We start from the raw sequence: 21,095 nt of genomic DNA on the forward strand, positions 1-21,095 counted from the left end.
ATTGTGCACACTCGCGTAGCATGTGTTAGGTGCAGGCACGTGTCAAGCGCGCGATCACCGAACCGATTGTTAAGCCGGGAAAATCCCACTACTGGTCATAAGTCACTTTTTTTCCCAATCTTGTTGTAACTTTGAGTGGTCGCTAAATGAACTGTTGTAACTTCTGAAGGCAAGTTGTTCCTCTGGTTCAGGGGTCCGCAACCTTAAACAGTCAAAGAGCCATTTGGACCCGTTTCCCACAGAAAAGAAAACACCGGGAGCCACAAAACCCTTCCCCTGCCTGACTATTTCTTGAGCGGCCACAGAACTAGCCTATGTAGTTGAATTAAATGTTCTATTTTCTTCTGAAACTTTTCTTTTCTTGGATTTATCCATGGGGTTGAAAAGTTCAATAAATCGCCTGCCGGCGGGTGTCACACATTGGCGGTTGTGACGCATATTGTGAGTGACAGGGAGCCGCAGCAGAGGGGTGAAAGAGCCACATGCGGCTCCAGAGCCACAGATTGCTGACCTCTGCTCTGGTTAATAGTTCTCATTATCTGGAAATTTCTCCTTAGTTCTAGGTTGCTTCTCTCCTTTGCTTACTTTCCATCCATTACTTTTTGTTCTGCTTTCAGATGTTCAGACTTTATTTTCCGTCTTAAGAGCTGTGAACAAAATAAAGGCAGCCTTACAAAATATTCTTCTGTTGTATTCTTCCTCTTCGTTGACACTCCTAAGTCAGGGTTTTTGGTCAACGCAGGGGGTAACAAAACAAGAACCGGAGCCACCATTGCAAAATATCTTGATGGATTAATTGTTCAAAATATACATTTACTATTGCACAACAAAAGGCATATCGATACGGCTTCTGTTTGTGAACCGAACGTCCTGTTAGCCTAGGACATCTGCTTTAGAAAGATAAAAAAGGACACGGACATGTTTACTATTCCTCTTTGTTCTTCTTTTATAATTGTCCAAATTCATCTCGGAATTGGTGTCACGGTGTTCCCCAATAATAATAATATCTTATCTTTTCAGGTATGTTAGTACAAAGGCTGAGACCAATCTGTTTCTGAATAGGTTGCAATAAGCAAAGGTTTCCAGCTCTCTGCTTTTTTTAAAATATCGTCAATTTTCTTTCCTCTCCATTGTGTTTCTGAAATGAAGAAGGCTCTTCTGGGTAGAAGAGATATAAGCTCCATTCCTTACTGGCTCCTGAAACTCATTCTCGGACCAAGAAAAAGCTTAATTTGGAGTGATGGAGACAGTTGAAAAATCCAGGGGCATGTTGTGACCTAAGGCCCAAGTAGTTGTTACCAGACACAATCAGTCCTAAACAAACATGTTTTATTAGAACAGCTGAGAATTACTTCATTCTCAGCTTACTCCAAGTTAATTCCAAAACAGGTCCTTCAGAAACAGTCCTTCGGCCTTATCACCAACCTTTGTCTTCTTTGGCACCCTGCCGAAGGCTTTTCTTGGCAAAGCCCCACAAAGTTCAGAAACAAGAGATGCCAACAAGAAACCAATGTAGCAACGTTACTTTCCTACAAAGAGCCCAAGAATTGTTGCTGCTCTTTTAAGCCTTTTAGGAGGGGCTAATCATCTCCTGGCCTTACTCCTGAGTCGTCCTTTTTGCTTTAGCTGCTCTTGCCTTCTGGCAGCTCTGCGCAAGCGGGCACTAGGAACAGGCTCCTCCTGTTCCTCTGCCTCTCTGCTATCTGCTTCTGGAGGCTTCGGAGTCCGGGCAACGCTCCCAGATTGCCCTGGTCCCCTCTTTGCCTCTGACGCAGAGCCCTCGTCTGGGCCTTCCCCTGACTCCAGGACTGGTCCATTGTCCTCCCCAGCCTCCTCACTGTCCCATTCCGCTGCCAGCTCCGCAGGCTGCTGGCGGACCAGGGCACATACTTTGCTCCTGATCTAAGAATAGATCAGATTCATGTTTGGCATTTTTACACTATGCCTTCGATGCGTGAACATAGTATAGCCAAGTTGGAGATGCAGATGACAGACTCAATAATTCCTCTGTAGAACTGGATCAGCAGCTCCTTGGGCAGTTTGAGCTTCCTGAGTTGAACAAGGAGATACTTGAAATTTTGACCATTATGGGGTCAAAGAAAACATTCCTTGCTCGTTGCTTTTTTGGCTCCCTTGTCCTGAGATTATGTTTTCATTCCGCTCGCTGAGTATTTGGCATCGTCTCGTCCTTTCTTTGTGTGTGTCGATTACCGTTTCCGCCAGAAAGAACAAAAGGAAAGGAAAACACCGAGTTATTATTTTAATTTTTTTGGGGGGGGTATGAATTTGGTAACTATATTCAGACAGTTCCCTCTGCAGAAAAGCCAGATTCACATTAAATCCCTACTTGGACCAAGAGACATTCTCAAGTGCCAAGAGTGAAAGGTTGGGCGTATGCTTTGCCTTATGTGCTTTGAAACATTAATAATAAAAATAGACAAAATAATAAAACAGGAAGAATCTGGGGCTTCAGAATGCAGACAGACAAGCATCTTCCACACCACACACAACTCAAACGTTAACAATTGATGATAAGAAAGACAAAATATTCTGGCGAGGGGGACCCGGGAGTACAGATAATTCACAACTTTACAATAGTTCATTCAGTCACTGTTTTAAAGTTTGCACTGTTTAACGTTTGCAACGGCACTGAAAAGGAATTATGACCGTTTTTCACACTTACGACTTGTGGTGGGCTGCAACCGGTTTAACACACAGCGTTCAAAATACAGCAACTTGAAGCTCAGCTGCTTAGAGTTCTGGTCCGCCAGCAGCCTGCAGAGCCTGGGAGTGGACTCGGATGCTCCCAGAGCTGGGAGGACCATGGGCCATTCCTGGAGTCAAGGGAAGGCCTGGACGAGGGATCTGCGTCGGAGGCAGAGATGGGGCCAGGGCCATCTGGGAGTGATGCACGGACTCCGGAGCCTCCAGAGGCTGACAGTAGAGAGGCAGAGGAACAGGAGGAGCCTGTTCCTAGTGCACGCATGCGAAGAGCTGTCAGAAGGCAAGAGCACCTAAAGTAAAAAGGATGACTTGGGAGTAAGGCCAGGAGATGATTGGCCCCTCCCAGAAGGCTTAAGAGAGCAGCAACAGCTCTTGGGCTCTTTGTAGGAAAGCAACGTTGCTACATTTGTTTCTTGTTGGCATCTCTTGTTTCCGAACTTCGTGGGGCTTTGTCAAGAAAAGCCTTCGGCAGGGTGCCAAAGAAGACAAAGGTTGGTGATAAGGCCGAAGGACTGTTTCTGAAGGATTTGTATTGGAATTAATTTGGACTAAGCTGAGAATGAAGTAATTCTCAGCTGTTCTAATAAAATATGTTTGTTTAGGACTGATTGTGTCTGGTAATAACTACTTGGGCCTAGATCACAAGACTTACCTTCTAAGGCAGCCCTGGTAAGTAGAACAGCGGAGACGCGGAAATCGGGGCAAAACCCACCTGACCACTGTCGTTTAGTAATGGACATTTCGGGCTCAGTTGTGGTCATATGTTGAGGATTACCTGCATTTGGAGATGGCAGAAAGGAAGAGAAATAGCTGGAGGAAAATCACAGAAGGCAAAGACCTACAAATAGAAATAGAAGGAGTGTGGCAGAAGAAAGCAAAGATGGCACAAATAGTAATTAGGGTGTCATCCCAAAACAACTGGAGCACCACTTAAATCGGGATGGGTTGGGGGGTTATTGTTTTATTATTTATTATTATTATTTTTACTATTTTTATTATATGATGTTTTATTATTTGTGTAAGCCACCTTCTGTTGCCATGGGCAAGTAGGTGGGAATATAAATTTTCTAAAACAAATGAAAACAAACACCATTGGCATTGACAAATTCGCCATCAGTCAATTGCAAAAAGGCAGCTTTACTCGGAACAGCTTACATCCTGCGACAATACCATTAATATGATTCAACAACCACATTTGCCTATCCTGGGGTTTTGGAAAGGACTCAGTAGGGAACTGAAATCCCAATGCTATTTTCTTTTTTTAATATCCAGCTGACTGTGCAACCCGCCGTAATAATATTTAGTTCCGCAAATTGCCGGGGCTTAAATATTAGACAGAATTCAATATGAAGCATTTGTTTAGACAAACAAAGCTTTGTAGCCGGGCAATCTGGATACAAAAGAAAGCTATCCATGGCAAGCAATAAACAATTTAAGGATAAACAACTCATGGTGATTTATCCCAATCGCTTTGGCACTTGAGCTCTGGCAGGAAGAGCTCGGTGAAGAAAAACATCTGATGGGAACTGTAGTTACCGAAAATAATAACTGAAAATACTGTGCAGTGCTCAGCTTGAGCGCTTCCAAGTCCTGCCTCTGTGCTTATTGTGACCCAGGCCCAAGTAGGTAGTAATTGACGCAAACAGTTCCAAAACAAACAGACTTTATTAGAACAGCTGAGAATTAACTCATTCTCAGCGTAGTCCAAACTAAATGAAAACAAACTCTTCACAACACAAATTCTTCAGTCTAATCACCAACCTTGGTATAATTAGGCAAACTGCCAAAGGCTTCTCTTGGCAAAAGTTCAAAAGCAGAAGACGCCGACCAGAGATAAGTGCAGCAAAACTATCAACGTTATTTTCCGACAAAGAGCCCAAGAGCCATTGCTGGTCTTTTAAGCCTTATGGGAGGGGGCCAATCATCTCTTGGCCCTACTCCCGAGTCGTCCTCTTTGCTTTAGCTGCTCTTGCCTTCTGGCAGCTCTTCTCATATGTGCACTAGGAACAGGCTCCTCCTGTTCCTCTGCCTCTCTACTGTCAGCCTCTGAAGGCTCCGAAGTCCGCACATCACTCCCCGATGTCCCTGGCCCCATCTCTGCCTCCAATGCAGAGCCCTCATCTGGTGTTATGGCTCCGTTACCTGAGCCTGTGTCATCGGCAGGGGAGGACTCTGAGAGTGAAGGAGAGAAGTTGGCAAGGCCTCCCTCTCCAGGACCCTCCTCTCTGGCAATGCCTTCGGTGTCCGCCGAAGGGCAAGAGATAGGGCCGGGGCCAAGCACGTCCACGCAGCCACAGGTGGACAGTGATGAGGGTAATGAGTCTTGGCTGGATCCTCGGCAGCGTCGCAGAGATAAGTGTGCGCAACAGAAGAAAAGGCATGCCAGAGATTAGGCTGAGTCACTGGACCACACCCCACAGGGTATAAAAGGGGGTGAGGTGGCCATTCAGACTCTGTGACGGATAAAACTAACTACTATCGAGTCACATTGCATCTTTGGAAACAACATTATCAGCCTTGGATTTATTTTACGAACTGGACAATTCTTTGACTGTGGGTATTTTGTTTATTGAGTAAAAGTTCTTGGCAAGCAGCTACTGTGTTGCTGCCAAGCGTCTTATCAGAAGAATTGGTTGTCTGCCAGTTTATTTAACCCCCGGCTGTCTGTTTGTGTGCATGTGTGAGACGGGGACAGAACATTCGGGCCTTCCCCAGCCTCCAGGACTGGCCCATGTTCTTCTTCAGCCTCATCGCTGTCCGACTCCGCTGCCAGCTCCGCAGGTTGCTGGCGAACCACAACAGTTCTTAAACTACTACTGATTAAATGGATTAGAGCCCGGGGGCCAGATCGGTCCCATGGGGTGATTAGAGCTGGCCCATGGGGCTGCCCTGGAAACAGCAAAGGACCAGCCTGTGGTGTCTCTGCCAGTGGCCCTCCCGAGCTCCGTTTTTCGACTGCGACGGCCTTCTGCAAACCTCTGCCAGCAAAAATGGAGCTCGGGTGGGCCACATGCGGCCCTCCCTCGCTCCATTTTCACTTGCAGAGTGCTCGGGCCACCAAGGCATCCCTGAATGAGTGACGTTGAGCAGGACATACCCACCCTGGCCACTCCCACCCTGACTCCCTGAGATCAAACCCAACCCTGAAGCGTCCCTCAAGGAAATTGAGTTTGACATCCCTGGATTAAGTCTGCTCCTTTCTCTGGATATATTTGAGGGTTTGTCGTGTTTGGGGAGCTGGGTCAGAACAATGAGCCAGCCATGTGCGGCAGCAGCCAATCAAGCGAATGCAATCCTTGGTTGCATAAACAGAGGCATAGAATCAAAATCAGGTGGAGGATTAGTACCGCTTTATAAAGCCTTAGTTAAGGCCACACCTGGAATACGACATCCAGTTTTGCTCCCCACATTACAAAAAATATATCGAGACTTTTGGAAAAAGTACAAAGAAGAGCAGCTAAGATGATTAAAGGCCTGGAGACTAAAATATACGAAGAACGGTTGCAGGATTTGAGTTTGGCTAGTCTAGAGAAAAGTGCTGTGGCCTGTGCAGCTAGTAGCTGATTCCGACAGTGAGGAGGCTGGTGTGGGGCTGTGCCAGCAGCCTGTGCAGCTGGCACTCAAGTCGGACAATGAGGAGGCTGGAGAAGATGTGGTGCCAGAGGCGGGGATTCAGCCAGGGCCTTCAGATCCTCCAGAAGCTCCCATAAGTGAAGAGGACAAAGAGGAGGAGCCTCTTCTCAATGCACGGGCGCGCAGAGCTGCCAAAAGGCAGGAGTGGCTCCTCAGGAGGAGGTCTCCTCGAGAGTAAGGCTTGGGGCTAATTGGCCACTCCCTTAGCCTATTTAAGGAAGGACGACGACTGAGGCAATTTGCAGGGAACAACCTCGTTCACTCCCCTTCGTGTCCTGATCTTAGTTCTCTTATCAGGTTCCTGCAAATTGCTTCTGGGCTTTCTGCCAACCATAGTAAGATTACGATTATTTATTCTTTGGATTCTTGTAGGCCGTTAAGAAAGTTAATTAACAGCCTTTATTTGAAAAAGACTGATTTAATTTAGTCAACTAAGGTTTGTGCAGACTTCGAGTGTGCTGCGTTCTTTGGGATCCGTAGCTGGGGCAGAACAAAAAGAAGGATTAGGGAGGACATGATAGCAGTCTTCCAGTATTTCAGGGGCTTCCCCAAAGACAAGGGGGTTAACTTATTTTACAAAGCACCAGAAGGCAGGACAAGAAACAATGGATGGAAACCTGATTAATTAGTATCTTGCTTTTCGTTCGCCACTTAGGCTGTTTCTTCTATATATTTTTGTTAAATCGAATCACAGAGTAAGGACTTGATTTTTTTTTTCCTGACGATCTCTTAAGAGTCTGTTTCTTATCCAGGACTCGCTTTAGACTTCCGAAATAGAAGACTTTGCACGAAGAGATTCCTGATTTGATTCTTAATAGCTCTTTAGCTGAGTTTCTAAGATAAAATCCGTATGGACCCGGAATGTTTTTCCTTGAAAAGATTAAAAAAAAAAAAAAAGAACAAAAATCGGAGGCAATAGCCAAAACTTGCAAGGCCTCAGCCACGGAGTAAGGCTTGTGTAAACAAAGCCTGTTGTATAAAAATACTTGAAAAGATCTGGATCGGGGAAATAAATCACCAATTCCTCTGTATCATTTTTATATCTTACGCTGGAGTTATGCTTGTTGTTTTTAAAGGGACATAGAAAGATTTATTCCTTACAGTATAGGATTTAAAATAGCCGTTAGATTAACGGCTTAGCAGAAAATCGGGACATATTTTGGAAAGAATGCCATGGGAGGAGATTAGGGTGCTGTGTCATTGTGGGAAAATATAATATTGAGATTGCAGGAAGTCCCACCCCTTTTAAGTCATCTATATATTAATTAGTCTATGTTGTTATTATTATTATTTATATAGGTAGATGATAGATAGATAGATAGATAGATAGATAGATAGATAGATAGATAGATAGATAGATAGATAGATAGATAGATAGATAGATGGATGATAGATGATAGATAGATAGATGATAGATAGATTAATAGATGAGAGAGAAAGAGAGAGATGTGATGATAGATGATAGATAGATAAATATAGATGATAGATAGATAGATAGATAGATAGATAGATAGATAGATAGATAGATAGATAGATAGATGCCCGTATTCGGCCTGAATGGCCTCCTGCAGCACTTTGCTGGCCAAAACAGGGTGCACGGGGCCTCCGCATGTCCCATTTTTGGGTAGCAGACTGCTTCTGGAGGCCAGGGAGGCCGAAAATGGGCTGTAGAGGGGCCTCGCGGGGCCTCCGCATGGCCCATTTTTAATCGGCAGACTGCTGCTGGACTGGAGGCCACAGAAGCCAAAAACGGGCCAGTCCTTTGATACTTTGGCCGGCAGAGGCTCCGTGGGCCGGTCCTTTGATATTTCCAGGCCGTGCCCGCGAGCCAGATTTAAGCACCCCGCAGGCTGGATCTGACCCACAGGCCTTGAGTTTGACACCCCTTTTGCCTTTCCAATCTAGGGTTTAAAGAGAAGGACTGGTCCAAAATCACTCAGTTGGATCGAGGACTCCTAGTCCATTGCCTTCGCTATTCCACCACCCTGATTGTCTGGTGTGTGTGTGTGTCTCCGAGACCTCGAAGTTGACCAAAGGATTTTGCTAATCATCTCTGTTTTCCCTAAACAGCAGGAAAACCTCGAGGCCGCGAATCCAAACCATTTCGCCGTAGTATTTCCCCCACCAACGCAACGTGTTTGGGTCAAGAAAGCCAGTTCGGCTTTTAGAGTTTATTGAAATGTGTCCTTTGGCAAGCGAGAAGTGGATGTTTAATTTTAAGAGAGGAAAAGAATTTGTTGCTCTTCCTTTGAGGAGGCCGTGAACTTCAGCAGGCACGAAAGGCTGTCCGTCTGTTTGCTTGCTTGCTTTGGGGAATAGCAACGCGAACGGGCAGGCGTCATGGCTACCGCTGGCCCCTTGTTCTCCATCGGCAACCTTGCTGGGTTTTTCAGCTTGCAGGAGGGCCCGTGGAACATCGAGAGGGCCCGTTTCTTGCTCGGTGTTCATTGGGCCATGACCGTCTCTTCATCTCGGTGTTTACGCTCGCCGTTGGGAAGGACCTTGGAGGCCGCTGGTGGTTCCTCTGGATGGGCTTGACATGAAAGATAGCATCGCTTCATTTGACACCAGAGGAGAAGAGCAGAAAACTGGAACGGGGGGGAAAAAAAAAAGAAAAGAGAAAATGATGGATGGCCTTACAAGAATAAGCAGCCCCCTTGTTTACGAGAGGTTTGCTACGACTTGCCAGCTGGCGAGCCACTTAGCTCTTAAACATTTCGTGCATTTCTTTCATGTTGAAAAGTCGGTTTCTTCCTGTAATTTTTCAACTTTTGCAGCACACACACACAAAAAAAACAAAACAGGGGGAAGATAATGTCCGTGATCTGGAAGTAGCTATGGAGAGATTCCTTTGTCTTTGAGATTTGCCTCGTTCAGTGGTGGTCTCAGGGAAAAAAAAAAGAAAAGAAAAGAAACCAGACATTTCTGTGCTCAAAGTATTCTTGCTGCCATCAGCAGATATAACATCAAAGTTCCCAATTTTTTTTTCCCTAGGTGTTTTTCCATTAAACCCCCCAAAAAAGTCTCTGGTTTTCTCTTCATAAGCATTTAAGAATTTTTTGTATTAAGCTATATATTATCATTCTCTTTTAACGAACCCATAATCCCTTGCGGGGTGGAATCTGAGCAACTGAGTTGAGATGAGTGTTTACTGGCCGGATGCCCTTCCTGCCACCAATGAGGAGTTTTGTTTAGGAGATATATTCTAATTGTGCCCAGAGAGAGAAATATCTGCCTCTACCCAGGGGTGGGTTCTACTTACCTTTACTACCGGTTTGCAACGGGACCGCTGCAAGCTTCTGCGCATGCGCAGATCACCCATGATGACGTCATGGCGGGTGGGCAGAGCCCCACCCTTTGGCCTCTGCTTCCCAGCAGTTTACCTCCTTGCAGCAAGCAGCAAGAAGAAACAGCCCGTTTCAGCTTCAGCACAGCCTAATTAGCACAAGTTGATTGGATCGGCCTCCCGACTCTCAGCTGTTTTGCTCTCAGCTGTTTTGCGCAGGCCTCTGCTGCTTGCTGCAAGGAGGTAAATTGCTGGGAGCTGATTTTTTTTTTCTTGTGCTAATCAAGCTGTGCTGAAAACGAAACTGAAAGTAAAGCAGGCTATTTGCTGTTTGCTGCAACGAGGCAAAATTGCTGGGAGGCAGAGGCAGATTTCTTTTTCTTGTTTTCCTCACCAAAAAAGGCAGGTGCGTCTTATAGTCCGGAGCGTCTTATACTCCAAAAAAATACGGGTATATAGAAGAACGACTCGCCCTTTCAAGATGTAAATAAATACTTGGAAGTCGCAACTGAGAGGATTCTTGTGTGGTATGTCTGTAGTCTCTTGTTTGGTTGGTGAAATCTTTCCTAATTTCTAGCTTAATGTGTCTAGTGTAATGAAGAGGAGGACCACCGGTGGTCCGTGAGAAAATTTGGGTGGTCCGCAGAACAATTATTTGCATTTTCTATGTTGCACTAAATCAGGGGTCCTCAAACTACGGCCCCTGGGCCGGATACATACAATGAATGTTTGTGTTGCTGCAGAGAGTCTCCCCCTTCGGGGTCTTTTTGTGTGGGTCGGAGGGGGGCAGAAATTCTGACTCGGGGTCTGCTTCGGCCTCCTGGTGCGGGACTTTGGGCGAAGGTTGGAGGGAAGCACCGCTGGTGGCGAAGAGCCGGAGGGCCTCGTTCCAGTGGGACTGCATCATGGCCTGGAACTGGCTGATCATCTCAACCCACTGAGCCTCCAGGCGCCGGTACCTGGCTTTGCACTCCCGCAGGTCTTCCCTCTGCTTGGAAAGGCTATGCTCCTAGTCCTCAGTGAGATGCTTCTGCTGAGCCTCCTTCTTGGTCAGATCCAATTTGAACTGAGCTGTTTTGCCAACTCTTTCTCGTGGTGGCTGCTTAGCTCCAACAACTGCTTCATGTTGGGGTCCTAAGGAACCCAGGCGGGCAGGCGAGGAGTGGCTGGGAGAGGAGGGGCGAGTAGAGGCTGGCGAGGTGCCCCTCGACACAAGTGACATCGAGTTGGCCACACCCACTCAGTCACATGACCATCTAGCCACATCCACCCAGCCGGTCATTAGACAGATCATATTAATGGTCCGTGGGATTTAAAATTATGAATTTTAAAATAGGAGCCTTGGTAGTACAGTGGTCTAAAGCACCCTGTTATTAACACAGCTGCCTGCAATTTCTGCAGGTTCGAATCTTACCAGGCTCAAGGTTGACTCAGCCTTCCATCCTTTCTAAGGTAGGTGAAATGAGGACCCAGTTTGTGGGGGCAATAAGCTGACTTTGTATAAATATACAAAAGGATGAAGGCTATTGCTTAACGCACTGTAAGCCGCCCTGAGTCTCCGGAGAAGGGCGGCATATAAATCAATTTTTTTTAAAAAAAAAAACAGTCATGGAACTGTTGAAAGAGGGGTCAAAGAAGCAGAGGGGGGTGGGATATGACACCTCCTATCTCCTGTTTACAATACCATCCTTTCGGCAGTTCCAAGAAATTTCCACACCCATTTGCATTATTCAGCCGGCCCCGAGGGCACAGATCAACCTCCCAAGTGGCCTCAACGACTCTCAGAAAGAGCGCTAATGTCCAGACGGCTGCCAGGAATGCAAATCCTCCCATTCTCCGCCAGTCATTCAGTCAGAACTGAAGAAGCTTCTTGAATGAGAAGCGAAACGTCTTCAAGTCCAGTTGCCTTTTGAGGGGGGGAAAAAAAGGACTTTTGGGGGAACTTAAGCAAGTGTTTTATTTGTTTTTCTTTCAGGACAACATTGCCTTGTTCTTGAGAGGCTGTAGGGAAGTGGGCCTGAAGGAATCTCAGCTGTTTGACCCAGGAGACCTGCAGGAGTCTACAAGCCGAACAACAATCAAGTAAGTGAAAATTGGGTAGGGTGGGGTGGGGTGGGGTGGAGTGGAGTAGAATAAGAATAGAAATAGGATAGGATAGGATAGGATAGGATAGGATAGGATAGGATAGGATAGGATAGAATAGAATAGAATAGAATAGAATAGAATAGAATAGAATAGAATAGAATAGAATAGAATAGAATAGAATAGAATAGAATAGAATAGAATAGAATAATTTGAAGGGACCTTGGAGGTATTCTAGAATAGAATATAGAATAGAATAAAATAAAATATAGAATACAGTAGTGTATGGAGTGGAGTGGAGTGGAGTGAAGTGGAGTAGAATAGAAGAATAGAGTAGAGTAGAGTAGAGTAGAGTAGAGTAGAGTAGAGTAGAGTAGAATAGAATAGAATAGAATAGAATAGAATAGAATAGAATAGAATAGAATAGAATAGAATAGAATAATTCGAAGGGACCTTGGAGGTATTCTAGAATAGAATATAGAATAGAATAAAATAAAATATAGAATACAGTAGTGTATGGAGTGGAGTGGAGTGGAGTGGAGTGGAGTGGAGTGGAGTGGAGTGGAGTGGAGTGGAGTAGAGTAGAGTAGAGTAGAGTAGAGTAGAGTAGAGTAGAGTAGAATAGAATAGAATAGAATAGAATAGAATAGAATAGAATAGAATAGAATAGAATAGAATAGAATAGAATACTAACAGAACAGAACAGAACAGAACAGAACAGAACAGAAGAGAACAGAAGAGAACAGGACCGTGATGGTGAGGGTATGGCACGCATGCCACAGGTGGCATGCAGAACCATATCTGTAGGCACACGAGAGTTGCCCTAGGTTAGTTCCAGCGCGCCAGCTGATTTTCGGGCTAAAGATCTATTGATGGTTGGGATCTGCTGCTCTTCTGGATGGCTTCCATAAGCTCTTTTCGGAATCCATTGTATGTCTTCCCTCAGCTCGGTCCTATTGACTGGACACTTGGCCGTTGGGCCACACGATAGCCCACAAACGGCGCTAATATGGTCATCTCGCTATCCGTGACGAAGGAGTTTTATTTCGTTCCACTTTTGAGCACGTAGGAGCTCGTAGGATTTAACCTTCCTTCCCTGTTTCGTCTGACGCAGAAGAACGTGAAGGAAGGGGCTGTTGACTGGAGAGCTCTTCTGTCTCCGCGTTCCAAGTTGTGATGCAAAAACGAGAAGAAAAAATAAAATAAAATAAAATCAAAGGGGCCGAGGGCCTTTATACTTTCTTTGTTGTCGCATCTCCCCAGCAGCTGTCCTGCTCACACGGCATTCAGAAGCGTGACCCCGCCCATCGTGGCAACCTCTGGATTTCACTTAATAGAAACGCTATCCAGAAGTTCACGCTCTTTTATTTATCTGACGTTAGCTCGCAGGGCTGCGGATGAGTCAAGTGTAAGCTAAAAAAAATCAAAGTAAATGGGCTGCTAGATAAGGGTATCCTGGCAATCCTTCCTAATCCCAGATTCTTCCTTAGCTAGATGTGATTTCCCACAAAACCTTCTCCCAGCTGCTTCCTGGATGATGAGCTGTCAAAGGACAGTAGCCTCCTGTTCGGTGCTGACATTCCTGACTTTTGGCTCAAAAAAGACACAAACACACACAAAATTCTAGAGTCAGTTGTGTGCTGAGTTACGCAAAGCCCCAAGCTTCTGGTCGGTGCATCTAGGCCAGTGTGCCCACATCCATAATTCTATGCGCCCCACCCCTCCCTCATGCTCCCCCTGATTTTGGCACATGATGGCACGAGGGGCTCAGTAGGCCCATTTTTCACTCTCCCGAGGCTCCAGAGCCTTTCTAGGAGCCTGGGGAGGGCTAAAACAGCCTTCCCCACCTTTCCTAGAGGCCCTCCGGAGGCTGGAAACAGCGTGTTTCCTGACTTCTGGTGGGCCCAGAAGGCCTGAAAATCAACTGGCCGGCGCACGCATGAATGCCGGAGCTGAGCTCGCGTGCCCACCGATATGGCTCCACGTGCCACCGGTGGCATCCGTGCCATAGGTTCGCCATCACGGATCTAGGCCAATAATGGCTAACCTTTTCCGGACCGTTTGGCCAAGGCGCGCGGGAAATGCAATGCATGCAATGCAATGCCCCAAAATGCAATCCACACATGCCCCCCCAGATGCGCACGCAGCCCCTGCCCGCACATGCCCCACCCCCAATCATGCATGCAAGGCCCCCTGCATGCACCCTGCCCGCCATGCATGTGTGCGGTTCCCACCACGTGCCCTGCCTCCTCGTGCATGCGTCCCCCCCCCGCACGCACATGCGTGGCAGAGACCCGAAGACCAGCTGGCCAGCAGGAGTCACGTGCGCCACCGGTTCGCTATCACGGATCTAAGAGGTAGACATGTAGCAAATGTGCTTGAGAGGACTTTGTCTCCCAACCCCTCTTGACTTTAAGTCAAGTTTTTCTGGTTCTGCTTTATGACGGAGCTTTCCCCGTGGACACCGAAGGAAAAGAAGTCCGCGAACGTGTAGACCGAGCTGCCGAGTCTTTGCCGCTGTGGCTTAAGAGACCTCTCAAAAATATTCACGTTTACTGTCCTTCGTGTCTCCCTAAAACAACTGGACCATAAATGAGCCTCCAACACTAGCAAGCTATTCCAGTTTAGAAGAATTTATTCTCTGATAAAGGAGAACATTTGTAGCTCAGGGTTGAAAGGAGGTGGAGGGGGGGATCCTTGGTGTGCTGTGAGCTTGAACCCAAGGTCCTCTCTGTTTATGTTTATTCTCTCTTTTACTTGCCTTGCCTCCGTTTATTTTGGTGGAGGTAAATTTTAATTCGTTGGTATCTCCAATATTAGCTGCGTGGATCCGAGCAGCTCTTGGCAACCTGCTTCCACACTATCAAAGCAATAAACAGCTTTTGCTTGCATTGTGCGTTTTCTAACCAGCAGACACACATCCTGCCGACTCCTGCTAGGGGAAACATGTGACGTCTCGCATTATACAAACGGTGGAAGGAAATTTCTGCTTTCTGAAATGTTTTCCCTCCTTTCTTTTGCAGGAATCTTGACGGTAGCAGAAAGCTGAAAAACGTAAGTGCTGAAACGTGTAGCTTTTTCCCCACCCCTTCTACGGGCTGGATAGGGTCAGGTGTCTATTTTTGTGTGTATGTATGTGTGTGTGTGTAGCAAATTAAGGTTGAAACACCAATATATTTCTGGGGGCTAAAAAATAAAAAATAAAAATATTGGTTGGAAATGTGAGGTGGAACTAGGGCCATATTACCACATGTGGTGGGAGTGCTCAAAAGCCAAAAGTTTCTGGCAGCAAATAAGGAGCTGGTTAAAAATAAAAATTCTTTTATTCGCAGGGGCTTTTGATTTTTGGCGATCCATGCACAGGGGTGTCCAACCTTGGGAACTCCCAAATTGGGAGGAATTGGGGGAATTCTGGGAGTTGAGGTCCAACCACAACTTTAAGACTTGCAGACTTCAACTCCCAGAATTCCCTTGCTGCCTGGGGATTTCTGGGAGTTGAAATCCACAGGTCTTAAAAGTTACTAAGGTTGGACACTCAACCTTAAAGCTAACTTTCCTCACGTTTGGATGAGTTAATAGCGAAACCTCCGTGAGCACAGCAGAGTCCGGGAAAAACAACGAATCCTTTGAATAACAACAGCAACAACAGTAACACAATGAAACTTTAGGGAAAATGTGTTTAGATGACCAAACCGGTGTCGACACATGAAGAATGGTTGCAGGAACGGGGCATGGTTAGTCTAGTAAAGAGAAGGACCAAGGGAGACATGATAGCAGTCTTCCAATATCTCAGGGGCTGCCCCAAAGACGAGGGAGTCAAGCTATTCTCCAAAGCACCAGAAGGCAGGACAAGAAGCAACAGGTGGAAACTCATCAAGGAGAGAAGCAACCTGGGAGAAATTTCCTGACATTGAGAACAATTAATCAGTGGAACCACTTGCCTCCAGAAGTTGTAAATGCTCCAACACTGGAAATTTTAAAGAAAATATTGGATAACCATTTTTCTGAAGTGGCATAGGGTTTCCTGCCTGAGCAGGGGGTTGGACTATAAAACCTCCAAGGTCCCTTCCAACTCTGTTATTCTATTCTATTCTATTCTATTCTATTCTATTCTATTCTATTCTATTCTATTCTATTCTATTCTATTCTATTCTATTCTATTCTATTCTATTCCTCTACTCTTCATTATTCTATTCTTTTCTACTCTATTCTACTCTTCATTATTCTATTCTACTCTTCAATATTCTATTCTACTCTACTCTTCATTAGTCTATTCTATTCTACTCTACAACTCTTCTTTATTCTGTTCTACTCTATTCTACTCTACTCTTCATTATTCTATTCTACTCTGCTCTTCACTATTCTATTCTATTCTATTCTACTCTTCTCTTCTCTACTCTTCATTATTCTACTCTATTCTATTCTACTCTACTCTTCATTATTCTATTCTATTCTATTCTATTCTATTCTATTCTATTCTATTCTATTCTATTCTATTCTATTCTATTCTATTCTATTCTATTCTATTCTATTCTATTCTACTCTACTCTACTCTACTCTACTCTACTCTACTCTACTCTACTCTATCATTCGAAGTAGCCAAAGTAGCTGTTCTCTCTCAAGTGCATGAACTGCCCAGTTTGCAGGAATGTACAAATGCTTTATTGCCTGTGAACTTTCCTGTCTTCCCTCTAAACGGGATTTTAATTTCAAAGCAGCTTTTTTTCCCCCCCTTCCGTCATCCTGATTGAAACCAGGAATGGCCATCGCAATATCAGGGACTGCACCAGTAAGGAAGGAAAGATTTAAATGCACTTGGTCCCAGAGTTAGATAAACTATCCGAAGCCAGACACAACTTCTGGAATGACTGTCAACGGTGCACCCATTCTATTTGCCTGACGTCCTCGAGTCGCGTTAAGGAAATGCCAAGAGCTTTTCAATACAACTTTGAATCGTAACCACGGGTTACCTCCTACCCAAAAAAAAAAAAGCATATTATTTTATCGAGTCTGGCTTGTCATCAGGAAAGTAATTGGTCTTTTTTTTCCTCCCCCACCCCAATTCCCCCAGCAAAAACTCGTGCACGCCGATAGCTTCCCGAATAAATAATGTTTCGCTTTGCAAGATTTACTGAAATAATCTGCAGAGGCCTCCCCGGTTAGGAAGTTGCTGAAGCAAGTTTACCAAACGTCTCGAGCTGTTTTTACAAAGCTTTCCTTTGAAACCCCAGCCGAGTTATCGCAGCAGTTCTTTCTTGGAGAAACCTGGGGGGGAAAAAAATTCTTTAAAAAAAAGAAAAAGAAATTAGGAAACATTTCAGAGTATTCTGAAAAGAAATGGCTTAAAAGGTGCCTTTAACAGAAAAAAAACAGAAAAAGGACTTATATCTTTGGCAATTGACATGTAGAAGATGTTTATGTTTTATGTTTATGTTTTATTAGATTTATATACCGCCCTACTCCCGAAGGACTCAGGGCGGTGAACGGGCACAAAATAAAATACATAGATACAAAAGTTAAAAGGCATAATTAAAACCAGATTAAATAATTTAGCCTGAGACAATTAAAAAATCCCAATAATTTAAAACAGATTAAAATTTCGATTTAAAAGAATTTTAAAACAGGGGAGAAAATTAGGCCAGGCCGGCTTGCTGGAATAGGAGAGTCTTAAGAGCACGGCGGAAAGTGCGCAGATCCGGGATCCTCCGTATCTCTGGGGGAAGCTCGTTCCAGATAGTGGGTGCCCCCACAGAGAAGGCCCTCCCCCTGGGGGCCGCCAGTTGACATTGTTTAGCTGACGGCACCCGGAGGAGCCCCTCTCTATGAGAGCGTACCGGCCAGTGGGAGGCTGCTTGTGGTAGTAGGCGGTCCCGTAAATAACCAGGTCCTAAGCCATGGAGCACTCTAAAGGTGGTGACCAAAACTTTGAAGCACATCCGGAAGACCACCGGGAGCCAGTGCAGCTCATGCAGGAGAGGTATCACATGGGAGCGCCATGTTGCTCCCATAACCACCCGCGCGGCCGCACTCCGCGCCAGTTGGAGCCTCTGGGTGCTCCTCAAGGGGAGCCCCATGTAGAGAGCGTTGCAGTAGTCCAGGCGGGAAGTGACGAGGGCATGAGTGACTGTGTGTAGGGAGTCCCGATCCAGATGGTCAGAGATGCAGAATAACAGAGTCGGAAGGGATCTAGGAGGTCTTCTAGTCCAGCCCACTGCTTAAGCAGGAAACCCCATGCCATTTGAGATAAATGGCTGTCCGGTCTCTTCTTAAAAAACTCTAGTGTTGGACCACCTGCAACTTCTGGAGGAAAGTCCTTCCGCTAATTAATTGTTCTCACGGTTAGGAAATTTCTCCTTAGTTCTAACTTGCTTCTCTTCTTGATTAGTTTCCACCCGTTGCTTCTTGTCCTGCCTTCTGATGCTTTGGAGAATAGCTTGACTCCCTCTTCTTTGGGGCAGCCCTTCAAATATTGGAACGCTACTATCAGCGGTCGATTTCACATGTTACTATTGGTTCGCCCCACGCGCATTCTAGCTTCATGCGTGCACGGGCCCGGTTCGCTCATGCGCCAGCCTTCCACATGTGCGCCAGCCTTCCCCACGTGCGTTTTGCTCGGATGCGCACCTGGCCTCAAAAACATGCCTAAATAGGATGGCATAGAGCAGGCCCACCCGCGATTTCCACTACTGATTCGGCTGAACTGGCCCGAACCGGCTGAATACCACCTCTGACTACTATCATGTCACCAGTGGTCCTTCTTTTCATTAAACTAGACCAGGGGTCAGCAACCTGCGGCTCTGGAGCCGCATGTGGCTCTTTCATCCCCCTGCTGCGGCTCCCTGTTGCCGGTCGGCTCCACAATTGATAGGGCTTTTGGTTAGGACAGGTAGAGGAAAAAGGATGCCGTGCTAGGAAGAGACTCTATGGTGGGGGGGAACCGGACTTCCGGTCAGCTCCAGAATTGAACGGGGGGCTTCCGGTTAGGACCTCTGTGGCTCTTTGAGTGTTTAAGGTTGCCGACCCCTGAACTAGACATGAGCCCTGGTGGCGCAGCAGACTAAAGCACTGTTATTAACATCAGCTGTCTGCAATTACTGCAAGTTCGAATCTCACCAGGCTCAAGGTTGACTCAGCCTTCTATCCTTTCTAAGGAAGGTGAAATGAGGACCCAGTTTGTGGGGGCAATAAGCTGACTTTGTATAAATATACAAAAGGATGAAGGCTATTGCTTAACGCATTGTAAGCCGCCCTGAGTCTCCAGAGAAGGGCGGCATATAAATCAAATAAATTAATTAATTAATTAAAAAACAAACAAACTAGACATAACTAATTCTTTCGAGAAATAACTACAAATCTAGAAATTTCTTTTTTAGAGTCCAATCGAAAATCCAAACTCCCAGCCATTAAAAATCTAGAAATTTCTTTCCAGTCCAAAATTGATATTCCATCCCTGCGTGTTTTTTTGGGGGGGAGGGGTTCTTAAAATTGCATGGCTACCTGTTAGAAAATAACAGCTGCTTGCTAAGCGTTTCTTGAATTGTGCTAAGCTCTTTGGCTGCAATTAAAAAGAAAGAGATTTAAGAGATTCCCCTGAATGACCCTATTTCCTGACTCAGAAAGCAATCCCACCGAATTAATTGGGGGCGAATGCCAAGAAAGGGCCAAAAGGACACGGTCAGATGTAATTCCCTGCAGTATATATAATTTTTTTTTGTTTTCAAGAAAACAACCTTGGACTGTGAATATTTAAGGTCAGGTTTTCCATACGAAGAGGGAGGATCTGACTTTTCTGGGCCGCCTCCCTGATTATCATCGTTCCCTTGAGCTGCTCCTACTTGTGAATGGAAACCTTTGGCCTTTCGGTGACATTATTCAAGAATGAATGAAAGGGAGTTGCCGGCAGCTGAAGGGAAGGCTCCTTATGCTTTGTGTTAAGGGGAAAAAATCAGGATTTCTCATCGCAGGCAGAAATGGAAACCTCTCGAACTCAGTTGGATGTAATTCCAGATAGGAGCAATGCTACATACAGTAAGTGGCCAAAATTGTGGAAACTTTTTGGGAAAAGTGTATTTTTTAAAACTAGCTAATAACACCACTTTTTTTTTATTAGTACCATAAAATTAAATATCCATGGAAAGATCATTTAATCAAGAATGTAATGCAATAACTTTTAGGAAGGATTTGCTGTTAGAATAGCAGTTACAGTATAAAGAAGAAAAGGGAAACACGTAGAAAAAAATGGGATATACAAAAATGATCCCCATGTCAGTGAATACTTCGTTGGGTAACCTTTAGCATGAATGACGGCCTTACAACGTCTTCCCATGGAGGGAACCAAGTCTTTGAGTTCTGCAGCTGTTATCATGTGAAACCAAGATTGAATGATGGCTTCTATTAACTGGATTTTATTGCTGGGTCACTTCTGACTAACAGGTTTCTTTCGTTGGCTCCATAGATTTTCAATTGGGTTAAGAAGGTCTGGGCTACTCTCAGGCCATTCCAGCAGTGGAATAGAATTACCTTGAAACTCCAAAAAAAAAAAAAAAAAAAAGTGGTGCTATTAGCCATCAAACCTCAAAAATACACTTTTCCCACAAGATTTCCACAATTTTGGCCTCTACTGTAGATCCATCAGTCCTGCTCAATGTTATAGGAATTGTTCTCTGTAAATAAAATCTCGATGATTGTGCGACTCAGCTGAGCATGGGGGGTGGGGGGCGCAGGGATTTTTGCTACCGGTTCTCCGAACCACCCGCCGCCATCGCTACCGGATCGGGTGATCCGGTCCGAACCGGGAACATTTTACCCCTGGTTTGCCCTTATTTGTAAAAATAACGTAGGAGGGATGCAAAGAAATAAAATTAAATGCGGTCTCTGAACCAAACCTGGCCAATAAGATCTCCCCTCTGTGCAGAGGTGGGTGTCACATAACGTAACAACCGGTTCTCCCAGCACCAAAAAACTGAGCACATGTACGCACATACTCGTGAACGGCAATATAGGATGGAATAGTGGGGGGGTGGGGGGTGGGGGCCTACTCGCTGATCGGAACTACCGGTTCACTTGAACCGGTCCGAGCCCACCTCTGCCTCTCTGCCAGTTTGGATAACCCTTAAAATAACCCTAACTCTCCCTTTTAAATTTTTAATTCGTTTGATTTGTTTTATAAACTGGGTGTTTTAATCTGTGTTTTGGCCAAAATATTTAATAATTTTAAGGGACTTTTAATGTTTGCATTATCTGTATTTTATTTTGGCTGTTCACCGCCCTGAGTCCTCCGGGAGTAGGCCATTATAGAAATTTGATTGATTGATTGATTGATTGATTGATTGATTGATTAATAAATAAATAAATAAATAAATAAATAAAT

General features: G+C 45.2%; 1 protein-coding gene across 11 annotated transcripts in view; it reads left to right on the plus strand.

Annotated features, from left to right (window-relative positions):
* Positions 1 to 21,095, plus strand: part of LIMCH1 (LIM and calponin homology domains 1) — a 207,474-nt gene that overhangs the window by 91,139 nt on the left and 95,240 nt on the right. For all 11 annotated transcript variants that reach the window (XM_087875476.1, XM_087875471.1, XM_087875478.1 and 8 more), the window contains 2 exons: positions 11,619 to 11,725; positions 14,749 to 14,779. In XM_087875476.1, coding sequence (XP_087731602.1) covers positions 11,619 to 11,725; positions 14,749 to 14,779 — 138 coding nt within the window. The remainder of the gene's footprint in view (positions 1 to 11,618; positions 11,726 to 14,748; positions 14,780 to 21,095) is intronic.

The sequence above is a fragment of the Pantherophis guttatus genome, chromosome 8, assembly GCF_059756535.1.
Source record: "Pantherophis guttatus breed Tessera chromosome 8, ASM5975653v1, whole genome shotgun sequence".
Classification (NCBI taxonomy): Eukaryota; Metazoa; Chordata; class Lepidosauria; order Squamata; family Colubridae; genus Pantherophis; species Pantherophis guttatus.